The sequence below is a fragment of the Scyliorhinus torazame genome, chromosome 12, assembly GCF_047496885.1.
Source record: "Scyliorhinus torazame isolate Kashiwa2021f chromosome 12, sScyTor2.1, whole genome shotgun sequence".
Classification (NCBI taxonomy): domain Eukaryota; kingdom Metazoa; phylum Chordata; class Chondrichthyes; order Carcharhiniformes; family Scyliorhinidae; genus Scyliorhinus; species Scyliorhinus torazame.
Genome location: NC_092718.1, coordinates 205,462,671 through 205,478,955, shown reverse-complemented (window position 1 = coordinate 205,478,955; position 16,285 = coordinate 205,462,671). Strand labels below are relative to the sequence as shown.

General features: G+C 40.4%; 1 protein-coding gene across 2 annotated transcripts in view; it reads right to left on the bottom strand.

Annotated features, from left to right (window-relative positions):
- Window positions 1-16,285, bottom strand: part of mettl16 (methyltransferase 16, N6-methyladenosine) — a 162,951-nt gene that overhangs the window by 60,793 nt on the left and 85,873 nt on the right. For both annotated transcript variants that reach the window (XM_072469756.1, XM_072469755.1), the window contains exons 3-5: window positions 15,409-15,605; window positions 10,017-10,157; window positions 1,860-1,975 (exon numbers count right to left, since the gene is read on the bottom strand). In XM_072469756.1, the coding sequence (XP_072325857.1) occupies window positions 1,860-1,975; window positions 10,017-10,157; window positions 15,409-15,605 (454 nt within the window). The remainder of the gene's footprint in view (window positions 1-1,859; window positions 1,976-10,016; window positions 10,158-15,408; window positions 15,606-16,285) is intronic.

Here is a 16,285-nt window from a genome sequence, read left to right as displayed (position 1 = left end):
GTTGAACGTAAACGCCAAACTGTTGGCCAAAATTTTGTCCTCCAGGATGGAGGATTGTGTACCGAACGTCATTGTGGAGGATCAGAGGGGGTTCGTTCAGGGCAGGCAGCTGCTGGCCAATGTAAGAAGGCTGTTAAACGTGATCATGATGCTCCCGGAAAGTAGGGAGGTGAAGGTAGGATTGAAGAAATCATGGGAGTTTTAGGGGAATTCGGCCGGTTTTCAGGGTTATAAGCTTAATATGGGGAAGAGCGAGATGTTTGCGGTTCAGGCGAGGGGTCAGGAGAGGCGACTGGGGGAACTGCTGTTTAGATTGGTAGGGGACAGTTTCAGGTACCTAGGTAATCCAAGTGGCGCGGGAAATGGACCGGCTACATAAATTGAACTTGGCCCGGTTGGTGGATCAGATGAAAGATGATTTCCGGAGATGGGATGCGCTCCCGTTGTCTCTAGCTGGTCGAGTCCAAACAGTGAAAATGACGGTCCTCCCGAGATTCCTGTTTGTATTTCAATGTCACCCCATCTTCATTCCGCGGTCCTTTTTTAAGCGGGTCAATAAAGTTATAGCGGGCTTTGTATGGGGGGGGCATGTCCCCGCGAGTGAGGAGGGTAATGCTGGAGTGGAGTCGAGGAGAGGGAGGGCTGGCGGTGCCAAACTTTAGCAATTATTACTGGGCGGCTAACATAGCCATGATTAGGAAGTGGCTGGTGGGGTGGGGGGGGGAGAAAATATGGATGGGGGGAGTCCAGATATAACAGAGAGCAGGGATTGAGAGGATGGGGGACTTGTTTATAGAGGGGAGCTTTCCGAATATGAGGGCGCTGGAGGAGAAGTTTGCATTGGCGGTGGGAAATTCATTTTGATATCTGCAGGTGCGAGACTTTCTGCGTAGACAGGTACCAACCTTCCCACTCCTCCCGCTAAGGGGGATTCAGGACACGGTAGTTTCCAGAGGATGGATAGGTGAGGGGAGCATTTCTGACATTTATAAGGAACTTATGGGATCAGAGGAGACGCAGACTGAGGAGCTGAAGCGAAAGGAGGAGGAGGAGTTGGGGGGAGAGACAGAGGAGGGCCTTTGGGCAGACGCGTTGAGTAGAGTCAACGCGACCGCAACTTGTGCCAAGCTCAGTCTGATCCAATTTAAGGTCGTTCACCGGGCTCACATGACAGTGGCCCGGATGAGCAGATTCTTTGGGGTGGAAGATAGGTGTGCAAAATGTGCGGGAGGACCAGCGAACCATGTCCACATGTTCTGGACATGTCCAAAGCTGAGGGGATTTTGGCAGGGTTTGCTGACGTCATGTCCACGGTGTTAAATACAAGGGTGGCATTGAGTCCAGAGGTGGCGATTTTCGGGGTGTCGCAGGATCTGGGAATCCAGGAGGAGAAAGAGGTAGACGTTCTGGCCTTTGCTTCCCTAGTAGCCCGGAGGGGGATATTACTAGCATGGAGGGACTCAGGGCCCCCGAAGTCGGAGACCTGGCTATCGGACATGGCTAGCTTTCTCTGTCTGGAGAAAATTAAGTTTGCCTTGAGAGGGTCACTGCTAGGCTTAGCCTGGAGGTGGCAACCATTCATCGACTTCTTCACGGAGAATTAATCGTCAGCAGAGAGAGAGGGGGGGGGGGTTAGCGTAGATTAGGGGGTTAATTAATGGTGGGACCTGTGCGGGAGGTAGGTGGTATTTGCAACATGTTTATATTTTCATGTACATTGTTTATATTGCTGCTGTTACAATGCCAAAAAATACCTCAATAAAATGTTGATTAAAACAAAAGTAATTGGGTGCTCTAAATTAATATATATATATATATATATATATTTTTTATAGACAAATGATTTGCAGAAGATTTACCTTTGCTTCCAATTGATTTGCAAAGAAAGGTGGATTACACATACAGAAATCATAGACAATTTCTGATTCTTCTTTCAGAGCATCCATCAACAGTGTCTTCTGAGGAACCTTCACCACTAGAAAGAGACAGACAAATGATTCAGAAGTGCAAGCTGTGAGGCCTTTGTAAGGCTTTCGACCCTACTTTTTTTTTGGCTTTATCTACAAGGCCTTTCTGTGTGAAATATGTCTATTTTCCTTCTTTAGAATTGGCACTGAGAAAAAGCTCACGAGGCTACATAAAATAAATACTTAATCAACCTTACTGTGATGAAAAATGCATGCAGGAAATGCTCTGTCCTCCTCATAAGACATTTAAATTACTTAATTGTAATGCACTTTTTGTTGTTGCAGGAGGTGAACAAATTAGTACATCACTAAAGTTTATTTAGCAATTCAATATTTTAAAATGAATTGTAAGATCTGGCAATATTCTTCTATCACAAAGAATTCATTTAAAATTAAATTTAATATTTTATCTACTTTTGGGTTAATTTTGGCACAAACCCATAATGCTTGTAATGCCCCATATTGCAAAATTAATTAGTAGTAAAAGCCCAAAAGCATCTTTGGAAGAAATACAATACTATAGGGTCTTAGTGTATTAAAATCTTACAGTTCCAAGGTCGCTTGATGCAAAATGTTTGATTAGGCGATGTTAATTTTGAAGCAGTCGTCACAACATTTATTGTGCCAGCTGTACATTGTTCCTGTTTATTCCACAAGGTATTATGTTCAAATACAAAATGCAAATAGTGTTTAAATTTTTAAAATTCACATTCTTACTCATTCTTACAATAAATGTATTTTTTGGTTATGACTTTGCAAAACAATACTCAACTGGATATATGTACTGAAAACATATGCTCAGCAAATGATTAAAATTACAATAGTAATTATTTTTGATTTTTCTGAAACCGTGTCTGGTGATTACTGGGAAGTGCTTAGAAGCTAAAGAGAGTGGGCAGAATTTTCCTGTGGGCTTCAGGTCCCCGACATCAGGACCAAATGGGGGCCATCACAATCTTTCAGGAGGCAGCCTCTGGGCTTGCTACTTCAACCAGGATCTTTTAAGTTGTATTCTTGCTGCACTACACTGTAGCAACTTCGTTCAACCCTGCATGCCCTGCTTATACATTTGCCATTTTGTCAATGGTGAATTGTGTGCTTTTCCTTCCCCACATCCTATTATCAGTGATAGGCATATCTCAGAATTCTCTGCCTAAATTCTTGCTTCACCTGCCTCTTTATAAACAAATGCATTAAGCATGGTTCACGCTCCTACCAGATTCATCTTTGGGTCTTCCTAATATTTTGCTATGTCAAAAACTCCATAGAAATTCAAGTTGTTGTTCATATGTCTCTTTTCTATTCTTGGAGCTAACCTTGGAACTGGAACAGCATTTCCCAGAGTTAAGTAGTGGCTGGAGTTCATAACATGCTTGTGGAACATGGATTAACTGATAGACTGAAACTGATTGTTTCTGATTTGCTGACATCCTAGCTTATCATAAAATCTTACAGCTGTCTACCCGTTTCATGTCCCACACTCTGCACATCATGGTTGTGTTAACCAACTCATTTCTGCCTTGCCGAATATTCCAGCAGTTACAGAAATCAATTAAATGAATATTTGCATACATTAAATGATTATAAGAATAGTACCATATTGCAATCAATGTCGCACACACTATGTCATCATCGCACAAAATGAGCTCTGGCTCTTTTTCATTCCATTTCTTTTTTCAGTCAATACATCAATTACAGAGCAAATACTATAAAAAGTCAGTATTTCTTTGTGCGGTTTTCTACACATCTGAATAACTATCATGCATGTCCATTAATGTCCATGTCCTAATAATGTCTATTATAATTGGCTGGATAACAGAATGATAATTTGGCTAAATTTTGTCAATAATTATTTAATTGATCATCTTCAATAAATCAGCACAAATCCATTGTATCACAACAAAGTCTCACAGTAAATTAAATTTAATTCAAAAGTCATTATGTATGAATACAATAAAAGAAACGAGTACAACAATGGAAGACAATTCCCGATATTTGTTTCTGGAGTAGAGCTGCATTTGAGCATGTTTGGAAAATGCTTCTTCCAGCAACGTCCTGTGAAGAGTGTGGGAGTGGGGGAAAAATGGTAAAATCCATATTTGTCCCAATGAAAATACCAAGGTGTATTTTGGATGTTTGCATCATTTAGATCATTTTATTAGATGTTTTGATTTTTATGGATTTTAGCTTTCCAAAATACCCAACATCGGAGGCAGGTAAGTCAAAAATTAAACAAAACAGAATCAGGAAACGTTGGATTTAATTATGAAATCAAAAGAGGAAAATGTGCTCAATGTGACAGTGAGATCAATGACTACAAGTCGACTTTTCACAAAGAGGGGCATGCTATTTATTACCTAACTTGAGTCCTCCTACTCTCTTTATAGCTTTTTAATTTATGATTTCATGAGGGATCTTAAGATTTTAACACTTTTATCTGCAATTTTTCAAATCAGCTGTTCTTTAATGATGTCTATGGGCATTGAGAGGAAGGAGGTGGGAGAAAAATGGTTTTAAAAAAAAAAGGGTCATCTGCTCAAATTATTAAATTAATTTCTTCAAAGGTGAATGTTTAAAAAAAATCATGCCACTGTTAAAAATAATGCAAGTTAATATTATTTATGTGAAACTGTAGTGCAAATACATTTAAATTTAACCAGGGGTACATTAGACTCATCATGAATACAAATGACTTCCATCTATGTTTCACATAAAGGCAGCAGCAGCGGCCCAGGACTTGGGGGGGGGGGAGGGATGGGGGGTGATGGGGGGGGGTGTGGCCTGAGACAAGGCAGTTGCCAATTAGGGCTAGTTTTTATTTTTTGTTATTTAATATTTATTTATTTGTTGTTTTTTGTTTATACAAAAAAGGTCATTATTATCTGTATTGTTACAATGTTGTGTAAAGGATGCACAATGTACTGTGTTGGTTGACCAAATATTTTCAATAAAATATTATTTAAAAAAAAAAAAATCTATGTTTCACATGCACTATGTTACAGACAAGAAGGGGCTAAGTGAAACAGTCTTAGAACATAGAACATAGAACAATACAGCGCAGTACAGGCCCTTCGGCCCACGATGTTGCACCGAAACAAAAGCCATCTAACCTACACTATGCCATTATCATCCATATGTTTATCCAATAAACTTTTAAATGCCCTCAATGTTGGCGAGTTCACTACTGTAGCAGGTAGGGCATTCCACGGCCTCACTACTCTTTGCGTAAAGAACCTACCTCTGACCTCTGTCCTATATCTATTACCCCTCAGTTTAAAGTTCTGTCCCCTCGTGCCAGCCATATCCATCCGCGGGAGAAGGCTCTCACTGTCCACCCTATCCAACCCCCTGATCATTTTGTATGCCTCTATTAAGTCTCCTCTTAACCTTCTTCTCTCCAACGAAAACAACCTCAAGTCCATCAGCCTTTCCTCATAAGATTTTCCCTCCATACCAGGCAACATCCTGGTAAATCTCCTCTGCACCCGCTCCAAAGCCTCCACGTCCTTCCTATAATGCGGTGACCAGAACTGTACGCAATACTCCAAATGCGGCCGTACCAGAGTTCTGTACAGCTGCAACATGACCGCCCGACTCCGGAACTCAATCCCTCTACCAATAAAGGCCAACACTCCATAGGCCTTCTTCACAACCCTATCAACCTGGGTGGCAACTTTCAGGGATCTATGTACATGGACACCTAGATCCCTCTGCTCATCCACGCTTTCAAGAACTTTACCATTAGCCAAATATTCCGCATTCCAATGATTTCACCTCTTACCCCCATCTATGAACAGAAAGGTGTTTTGATTTGCTTTCCCCCCCACCCATTATAAATGTTGGCATACTTCTCAACCCCTCAGTTTTGGTGAGATTCAATTTCTATTAATAACCCCAACAGCAAACCCATGATAAGGTGAACTCAAAGGGTTTGTTCATTTGCACACACTCAAAACACAGGAGGGAGTTTGCCACGTAGTCTCCATGCACCCATACAGTAAAGTAAGGATAGAGAAAAGACTTACAGGGCAATGGCACAGAAAAATAATTGTTTCACGTGTGTCCAGAGTCCAGAATCAAAATTAAAATGAGCAATTCTTTCACAGAGGTCAGCAGGCTTAAAACCGATGCTGGAAAATTCACTTTTCCAGTGAGTGATTCTCAACCTTGCCTCTCGTCTGAGGTGTGGTGAATCTCAGGTTAAATCACCACCTGTCAACTCTTTCACGCAAAATTGACAGCAGCCTATGGTCCTCTAGGGCTATGGCGACTTTCATTTCCTTCAAACAATTCTGTCTCTCAAAAGTGTTACATTCAGCTGGATTCTTTCGCCCCACCCACTGCAAAATCGCTACGGGTGGGACGCAGACCATGTAAAGGTCCATTGACCTCAGGCAGGAATCTCTGGTCACCGGGCAGGCAGAATACCATCCATGGACTTTGCTTGAGTCTTTAATTTTCTCTCCAAAATGTTCCAAAGCTCTCACCATACTGAGAGAAAGTAGAGCTAATGGAACTAGTCCCACACTGTCATAGTACAATATTTGTGGCTGGGGGTACTTTGTCATATAGTTACAGCCAGTGCTATGGCAGCACAGTGGTGCAGTGGTTAGCACTGCTGCCTCACGGCACCGAGGACCCCAAGTTCGATCTAGTCCCCGGATCACTGTCCCCGTGGAGTTTGCACATTCTTCCCATGACTGCATGGGTCTCACCCCAACAACCCAAAAAGATGTGCAAGGTAGGTTAATTGGCCACGCTAAATTGCCCGTTAATTGGGGAAAAAAATAATTGGGTACTCTAAATGAAAAACAAATAAATATAGCCAATGCTCTAAAATCATACTAAGTTCTTAACTATGGGGTAAAGCTGACTGGAAAACGAACAGAAAATGTTGATTCAAAGGATGCACTGATTGGGATCCCTACCCTCAAACTATGAGTCTAGCCTGTTTATCACATCTTTAGTAATGGTCATCCAGGATTGAAGGCTAGTTTCGGAGGCAACTTGGCAAACAAGATAGAAGCAAATCTAAGCTCAAGTATAAAAAAGACTATCTAATTTGCATAATCCCTTTGAAATTAGTTACAGTGCAGCATGGTGGCACAGTGGTTATCACGGCTGCCTCACAGCGCAGAGGACCCGGGTTCGATCCCAGCCCTGGGTCACTGTCTGTGTGGAGTTTGCACATTCTCCCCGTGTATGCGTGGGTCTCACCCCCATCCCCACAACCCAAAGATGTGCAGGGCAGGTGGATTGGCCACACTAAATTGCCCCTTAATTGGAAACATTTTTACCAAGAGAAATTAGTTAGAATCTTGTATTCCAATGATTTCAAGGTTCTGACAAGATTATTTAAATCAAATAAATATTTGCAGTAATTCTCACAGGCATTAAGAACTAAAAGTAACAGCAATTAGTGTAATTTCTGAACCAGTTTGATTTATTTAGACATTTAAATTATTAAATTAGCTAACATGAAAAAATAATTTTGTGTGTGACACTGTCTACCAACGTATGGATATCTGATTCTGTCTTTTTGACTTTTCCCTGTTTCCTCCACTCAACTAGCAAAAAGATCTTTCTATCAATATTACGCTCTCTTGAGGAAATCACTCCCTAAATCACGATGCCTCATCACTCTTTTAGTCCAATTGTGCCTTCAATCCCCTCACTTTCATTTCGCTCATCCTCAGTGAGCTTCTTAATACTCTCATTCTTGCTCATCTAAAGACATTCTCCTACATGATGCTGTATCTCTCTATAAATAACTTGATCTTGTGGGGCATCGACTTATAAGTAGTGTAATAATTTTGATGCAGTTTAATGTCTAGAAAGATACATGGAACATATTATACTTGATTGCATTATAACAATTCAATGAAAAATTTGCAACCATTTAAACAAACTTTAAGCCAAGTTCCAACGTAGGAATGCTCGGGCTAGTGATTCAATGTGCAAGAAAAACTGAAAATCATGGGGTCACTTCCAGTACCTGGCTGGGCCACTATGTGTTGGAGCTCTCTCCCCTTACAGTTAACACTGCCTTTCTCCTGTTTGGTCTGCTGCTCAGGCAGATGTGGTTGACTAATGCTTTGTTCGCTCTAAATTGACTGATTACTTGTTACCTCCTTGACTTTTGTCAGTAATTGCCCTCTGCAACGGAAAGTGAGGAAATTTATAATATTTGTTATGGGATGCTATCAGATTGAATAATTCACCTCAAGTAGGGTACAGCCAGTTTAGCCAGTACAAACCCTGCAGTGTGGAATCCACATAACTGTCATTATAAATATGCTGCAGATGTACATGATATAATCTGCTGAAATAATATGTATATCATACCTTAAAAGTATAATCCAGACTTAATTGTAAAATATTTCGAAGATAGATTGTACATACCATTTAAAGTAATCAGTTTGAATATTTACCCTATTTTTTTCATCCAATGAAATAAGTGTACACATCTAGCATTAGTGTGTGTAAATTGTGGCAATCTTCTCAACTTTTATAAAAATGCATCTTCTCAACTTTTATAAAAATGCATATAAAAACGTTCAAAATCATTCAGAATTTTTTTGGGGGCAGCATGGTGGCACAGGGGTTAGCACTGCTGCCTCACAGCGCCAGGGACCGGGTTCAATTCCAGCCTTGGATGACTGTGTGGAGTTTGCACATTCTTCCTGTGTGCGAGTTTCCTTCGGGTGCTCAAGTTTCCTCCCAAATTCCAAAGATGTACAGGTCAGGTGGATTGGCCGTGGTAAATTGTCCCTTAGTGTCCAAAAGGTTAGGTGGGGTTACTGGGTTACGAGGATAGGGTGGGGGCGTGGGCCAAGATAGGGTGCTCTTTCAGAGGGTCGGTGCAGACTTGATGGGCCAAATGGACTCCTTTTGCACTTTGGGGATTCTGTGGATTCTATGATTCTAAGGATTAGCAACATTTTGGCACTTAAATTTATTTGGGTATTTAAATTCAAAAAATAAGTATTTTAATTATAGTGTCAATCCACCATCTGTGAGTAGCTCAAATTAAAATGACTGAAAATGACATTAGGATCTATTTTCTTTTTGGTGCACAGTAGTCAGTTCCTTAGTACATATTTAAAAGTTGCATTCACAATATCTTAATATGTACCTACTTAATATCCTTGCACCCAAAGATCCAGCCTACTTTTTAGAGTCTCCTTGAAAGCCTGCAAACAAGTGCAATTAGTGGAAAATCCTAATGGTGATTATTTCACCCTGGGTGCTTCATTTGTTTTGTGGGTGATGTCTGCATCAAGTATGATGATTTTTCAAGCTAGCATAAAAATTATGATCTTTTGCGCTGGTTCCACTCACTACATCCTAATTACGTCAAGAAAAACAGTGCAGTTTGAGTGGAAACTTCAATAGGGCAATATGTTGTGCTTTCAACAGGCAGAATGTTCAGTGCCATGGACTGTGAGACTGGGTTTAAATCCCAGTCTCCAATGGCATTTGCATCCCCACAGGAAGCAAATTGCCACTCATTGTCAAGGAAAGCACCAAGTGGGCAGCACGGTGGCACAGTGGTTAGCACTGCTGCCTCACGCGCCGAGGTCCCAGGATGCTGCCTGCATGTGAATCAGACCAGACTAAATTAGCCTGCACTTAGAATGACAGAAGCTATAGCATAGACATAAGTTATAGCATAGATAATTTAATTTGCCCTCTGGTCCAAGGAAAAAAAAATACAACAGGGAAGAGCACGAATGGCAAAGAGAAACTAGTCTCCTGTGACAAGATTAGGAATTTAGGAATAGGAGTTGACTATTTACTTCCTCAAAACTGTATCCCCATTCAGTGAGATCACGGCTGCTGTGTGACCTGACCGCATAGACCTGCCTTTGCTCCATAATCCCTTAATACCTCTGGTTAACAAAAGTCTATCAATCTCAGATTTAAATTATACAAGGGGTTTGGGAAGAGAAAGTAGGATCTCTAGAATGCTATCTTTTATAATAACTTGATGATAAGTCAGAAAGTCATTTCCCACAGATCCGAGAAAATAAATTCCTTTTTACCAACCTTTAATGAGGTCAGAGAGATTGTTCTGCTCCACATTTTTCTTTGCATAGTTAAAGCACATATCATCCACTTCAGTCGCAAGAAAGAACCAACCATTCATAGTAGCTCCAAGCAAAGGGTAAATGCAGGAGGCCCCAGTTCCTGTAATGTTCAAAACAGTATTAGTTATTAGAGTCAAATTTCTATAAATATACACATTAGTCCTACATATGGTAGAATCCATTGAATAGAAGGTGAGCTTTCAGTGAGCGATAAGTAATGGACTGGGTTAACTCAAATTGTCAGTGGGCACATACATCTTTCTGATACTAGCAATTCCTTGTAGCTCGACCTAATGTAAATAAAGCAATTTTAATAAACCTTTAGCACATTTGGAGAGCAGCATGTTGTTGCTTCAAATGCAAGGAACAAAGCTGCCATTGGGTGCATTGGATGTCTCTTGGTAAGTCAAGTGATCAAAACGGCCTGAAGCAAAGTGAGAAAAGTCAAGTTTTCACTCAGTCTTCTGTTTTTTTGAGGTATTTATCATCCTCATTTGTTCAATCCTACCAAACTATGCAGAGAAGACTAGCTAGTGTTGAAGGCTAGCTACAACAGTAGCACAGTGATCAATTTACTGAACTTGTAATCCAGAAGCCTGGGCTAATGATCCAGAGACGGGAATTTAAATTCCACCATGGTAGCTGGAAATTTAAATTTAGTTAATTAAATGAATTTGGAATTAAAATCTAGTATCAGTAATGGTGGCCATGAATCTACTGGATTGTTCTTCTGGTTCAATTATGTCCCTTAGGGAAGGAAATTTGCTGTCCGCACCCGGTCTAGACTGGATATAAGTCTAAACCCACAGCAATCTGATTGACTTGTACCAGCCCTGTAAAATAGCTTAGCAGTTACTCAGTTAAGGGCAATTTGGGATGGACAGTAAACACTGTGCTTTCCAGTGACACTCACATCCTGTGAATGAATTTTTAAAAATCCTCAATCAGCTACAATATATGCAAAAATAGCTTGTCTTATGTTTCCCTCCTCTCCTCCCCACTCCACTTCCCATAAACCTTATGGTAAAGATCCGTACATCTGTTTGGTCCCTTCTCTGGTATCCCAGCTGTTGACAGACTTGCCATGTGAGGAACTGACAGCATGAATGAATGCATTAGTACCTTCTAATGCATTACAATAGTACATAGTGAGCATTTCGAGAAAGGCTCTAAGTGGCCGGTATTGCTCAATGGCCCCCTAATAACTGTCAAATTAGATTAATTTATTTTTGGGACCAAGATTAGACAGTGACCTCATTGTAAATTAGATAATGTGGTCCTGGTATTCCACAAAGTTTGATAATTCAACAATGAAAAATAACACAAAATTGCATGGGTCTGAACGCTCCTGAGGAAAGACCTGTAAAACCTATCCTTTCAGTAATCAACAAGCATAGCATCCTTCTAATTAGGCTACCAATCTCATGCATATGTAGAGACCAAGAAAGCTCCAGAGCTTCCTGGTAATGGAGTTCAACATTTTAGCATTTTTCCCCCCACGTAAGTTTACTCAAAATGTAAAGTACTTCTCAATGAAAGTATTTTACTTTTATTTATCTGGCAGAAGAGAAGAAAAATAGATAGGACATAAAAATGTATTTGTTATTTACATCTAAAAATATGATTAAATGTACAGAAAATAGGGCTACAGTGTTTGAATTTTACCTATGTCGATACATTTGTCACACGTCAATATTCTTGCAAGGCAAGCCATGAGCAATACTCTACTCAGGGTTCTTCTGGAAAAATAGCCAAAGAACAATAAGAATGCCATCTCCAGTTTCAAACATTGTGATTAATGTAATTTGTGGCATTTGATAGCAACCACTAGTTCATATGGTATTTTAGTCCAAGCATTAGTGCCATTTTGTTCAGCATTGAAAATTGTGTTTTTTCATTGAGTATGGTGAACCTGATTTCCATTTTATTCTTTATTTGATTTGTCACCCCTCTCTACTTCTAAAAGGTAGTGATTCCACCTGAACAATTGCACAAGAGGCAAGAACAAGTCTGCACGTTCTCCATGTCTATCGGTTTCCTCCGGGTGCTCCGGTTTCCTCCCACAAGTCCCAAAAGACGTGTTTGTTCGGTGAATAGGACATTCTGAATTCTCCCTCCGTGTTCCCAACCATTCCTGCCCCTTATGGAAATAATTATTCATTTCTGTTTTCACAGTGAGTACATGCTGACTATTTTATCAAGCAAGACATCACATCTAAACTGGATTCTGATATTCCTGTAAGCACACTTTTATCAATCAGAAATGAAAACCCAATGTGGCTTGTTTCACTGTCTTAGACCAAGTTGTCTAAAGCCATATTGTGGTGCTCCCTGCTCCTCTGCTACCTCAGCTGATAACAGTTAATTGAATACACACCAGCAAGCAAAGTTGGAATATTTTGGCCTCCATCAATTATTACCAAATATATATAGAACATCTTCCACTCAGCAGACAAGGAACCATGTTTGGTTGACCAAGTAGCTTGATTAACATTTGATTATTCCAAAACAAAATGAAAGCTGTTGCCTTGTTCCCAAGGCATGAAAGAGATCGTAAACTGTTTAAATTAAACCATACCTTTTCATTTGTTTAAAAAGTGGACTTTACTGAACCAATAGACGGCTGCTACAGGATACATGATTCACAAGTTGGCTACAGTTTCTGGAAATTTTCAACCGTATTTACAGGACAAAAATTTAACCCTCCATCCTAGTGGAATCACACCTCTCAATGTGAGTACACATTGTAATCAACTAAACCAGGAACTAGCAGAGGACCTGTCTCCCCATCCTGGTCTTATAACAAAGGGAGAGCCAACAAAATAAATTATACCAGCAGTGAGGCAAGTAGCTACCATCTATCCCCGAAGGTGAACAATGGATTTTGACCAGAGGCATAGAAACTGCTTGTTAGCCTGCAATTGAGTCATTAAAGGGCAACATTACATGACTTAAGCTTCTGGCCTTTGGCAAGTTTTAATATTACATTTCTAGACTCGCATCTCAGTCTGCTCTTTAATCTCCAGCCTGCAAATACCACAGCAGGACACCACACTGACCAACGGCCTGCATCAAGTCTCCTCAAAGCCTGCTTCTCTGGAAGATTCGTGCTATCGCCAGCTAAGCAGACCAAATCATTGTATACCAACCTAATTTTGCTGAGTCGTGATTAGCTTTAAAGGAATTCTGCAACTCCTGCTTCAGATAGGTGAATCCGCCTAAACTCTGAAGAAACACTCTCTGAACTCTGACTTTCTGGATTCTGGCAACCACGTGAACCAATATCCATAGTTGTGGTTCTTTTCCTTGCAGTTATTCTTAGTTGTAAAAACTTTTCCTTCCTATCTTCTTATTGTGTGCATGTGTATGACGTTCCGACCATCCCCCCAGATTTGAATGAATAGACAATACATCTGATTTAACACTGAAGAGTTTGCTGTGTGTTACTTTAAAAATTTACCCCACAAACTGAGTTTGGGGAAATATGTCACAGCCTATTTCAAAAATTGAAACACCTCTCCTTGTGGAATGACAGCAAGAAAATTAAGGAGTTTAGGCTTGCCTCTCTCCCCTATATGTAACACTGTCTGTTCATATGTAAAATGATAGTGTTTAATTATGACAGCTTTAAATGGGGGAGACTTAACACGGAAGAGAGTAGTGGAGGTTATTTGAGTTCATTGACAATTTGTGCCATTTAGTGACTGAATTGACCTGGTATAATAGCAATTTAAGGTGGGTATCATGTAAAACATTAAGATTTGTAACAAGTAACTAGGATCACTTTACATCAGCAAATGAAGGTCATGATTTGGATTGCACTGGACTTTTGACTACCAAACATTTTTGACTACCAAAACTTTTCTATCCTATTAATTTCCTTCTATAAAAAAAACTCAATTCTCATACATGCAGACAATATATTTATATGTTTACTTACAACACTATTAAAAAGACTGATGGTCCTTCTTCATAAAGAAATATCGTGGAAGTTGTAATCAGCTGTATGTCTGCCATGGTTAGTGGTAATGTCAAGGTTTTTGTGTGGAAGTAAAGTACAAACCCCAGATTCCCACAATTTAGGCATCAACTCTGTGTAAGGTATCACAGATCCCAATGGCAAGTTGAAAAAACAATGAGCTGACACAGGCAGATTAAGAGCTGTGGCTGGGAGCTCACTGGCAGGACTAATTATTGTATTTATGTCCGAATGGACCAGTTTTAGCAGATGGTGATTTAGTGCTAGATAACTTTCTGCTACTATAGGATTTGAGGTTTACTACATTATTTCCAAATTATCCACGCTCTTGCAGCTTTTGTAGGCTGAATATAGCACCAGTATCAACTAAGTATCACAATGTATCAACTAGGTCTTTTGTCAAAAAAATTACACAAGTTTATTTTACATAAGAAACGCCAGAAGCATAATGTCTTAAAATGATAACACAATGCGCCACAAAGGGTCAAAATACTGACACATCCTTGTGATTTGTCATGTGGCAAGTTACCAACCTGAAAACTCGGTCAACTCAGAAGTCAGAGGTCCAAAGCAAACCCCAAGCAGAAAGAAAAAACAGACAGAAACTCACCCTCATCAACAAAAAGAAACAAGTCCACTTTACACTGGGCTACTTCCAGGCAATAGTGCAAAAGTGGCCATAGAACCATCAAGCCCTCCTTTGGTTTCACACAGTATCTTTCCATAAAGATAGCATTGTCACAAGCATTAATATGGAAAACAACCTGGAACCAAAATGCTATAGTTTTGTAATACTAATACTCCCACACAATATTCTTTTTCACCTCAAATTATCATTGATGTTATAAAGCTCAAAATGTTTTCTAAGTTTTATTGTGTTGCCCAATGTTTTTTGACTTAAGTAATGCACTGTGAAAATTTCACATTCCTGACATTATATCACTATGGTAGCACAGTGGTTAGTTAGCACTGTTGCTTCACAGCTCCAGGGTCCCAGGTTCGATTCCTGGCTTAGGTCAGTGTCTGTGCGGAGTCTACACGTTTTCCCCGTGTCTGCGTGGGTTTCCTCTGGGTGCTCCGGTTTCCTCCCACAGTCTGAAGATGTCCAGGTTAGGTGGATTGGCTATGCTAAACTGCTCTTAGTGTCCAAAAAGGTTAGGTGGGGTTACGGGGTGCTCTTTCCAAAGGCCGGTGCAGACTCAATGGGGCAAATGGCCTCCTTCTGCACTGTAAATTCTGTGATTCTATACCTCATTGAAATCCTGGTGATACTGAACTAAGAATGTGGTCATTGGGGTCCAACAGGAGATAATCATTTCAAACTAATTAGCTAGACTTTGATGAAAGAGAGAATGAAAACTAGGCTTTATACCAATGTCAATTCCTCGGATGAGTTTACTTTTAACAGCGTCACTGCCAATCAGATCTTCAACCCAATGTATGTAGTTGAGCCGCAAAGGAACAGTTGGAATCAATCTCTCCAATGGGATGTCAATCATCAGTCCAAAGTCCTCCTTCAACAGTGTACATGTAAGGGCTCTGACTGCCTCAGGATCTTTGAAATTTAAACTGAAAATGAAAGAAACAAATGTTAATATTTAAAAGCAAATTTCTGCCAAATGAGAGCGCAATGGCAATTTGATCTGCAGCAAGACACACTAGAAATAACACACTCCACTATGATGCCTGCCAGAATCAAATAGTTTGCATTTCCCATCTGGGTTCACATATGAAGAATGACTACTTAAGTAAAGACCTGAAGAACTCGATATGCCTGTGAATGCCTTCTTCAAGAAAGGATGGGTAAATGTCAAAACAGCAAAAGCAGAAAACATGCCTCCCTCTTTCTGGAAGGGTGTGATTTTTAAAAATTGGTCTGCTGCATCACCTAACCAATCTATTAAGTTTCACAGGACGGCACGGTGGCCCAGTAGTTCACTGATGCCTCACAGCACCAAGGATTCGGGATCATTTCCAGCCTTGTGTCATTGTCTGTGTGGAGTTTGTACATTCTCCCCATGTCTACATGGGCTTCCTCTGGATACTCCTGTTTCCTCCCACAGTCCAAAGATTAGGTTAGGTGGATTGGCCTTGCTAAATTACCCCTTAGGGTGCAAAAGGTTTGGTGGGGATATTGGGTTACTTGTACAGGGTGGGATAGGTGGAGTGCTCTTTTGGAGGGTCCTTGCAGACTCAGTGGCCGAGTGGCTCCTTCTGTACTGTAGTGATTCTATGATCCCTCAGATCAG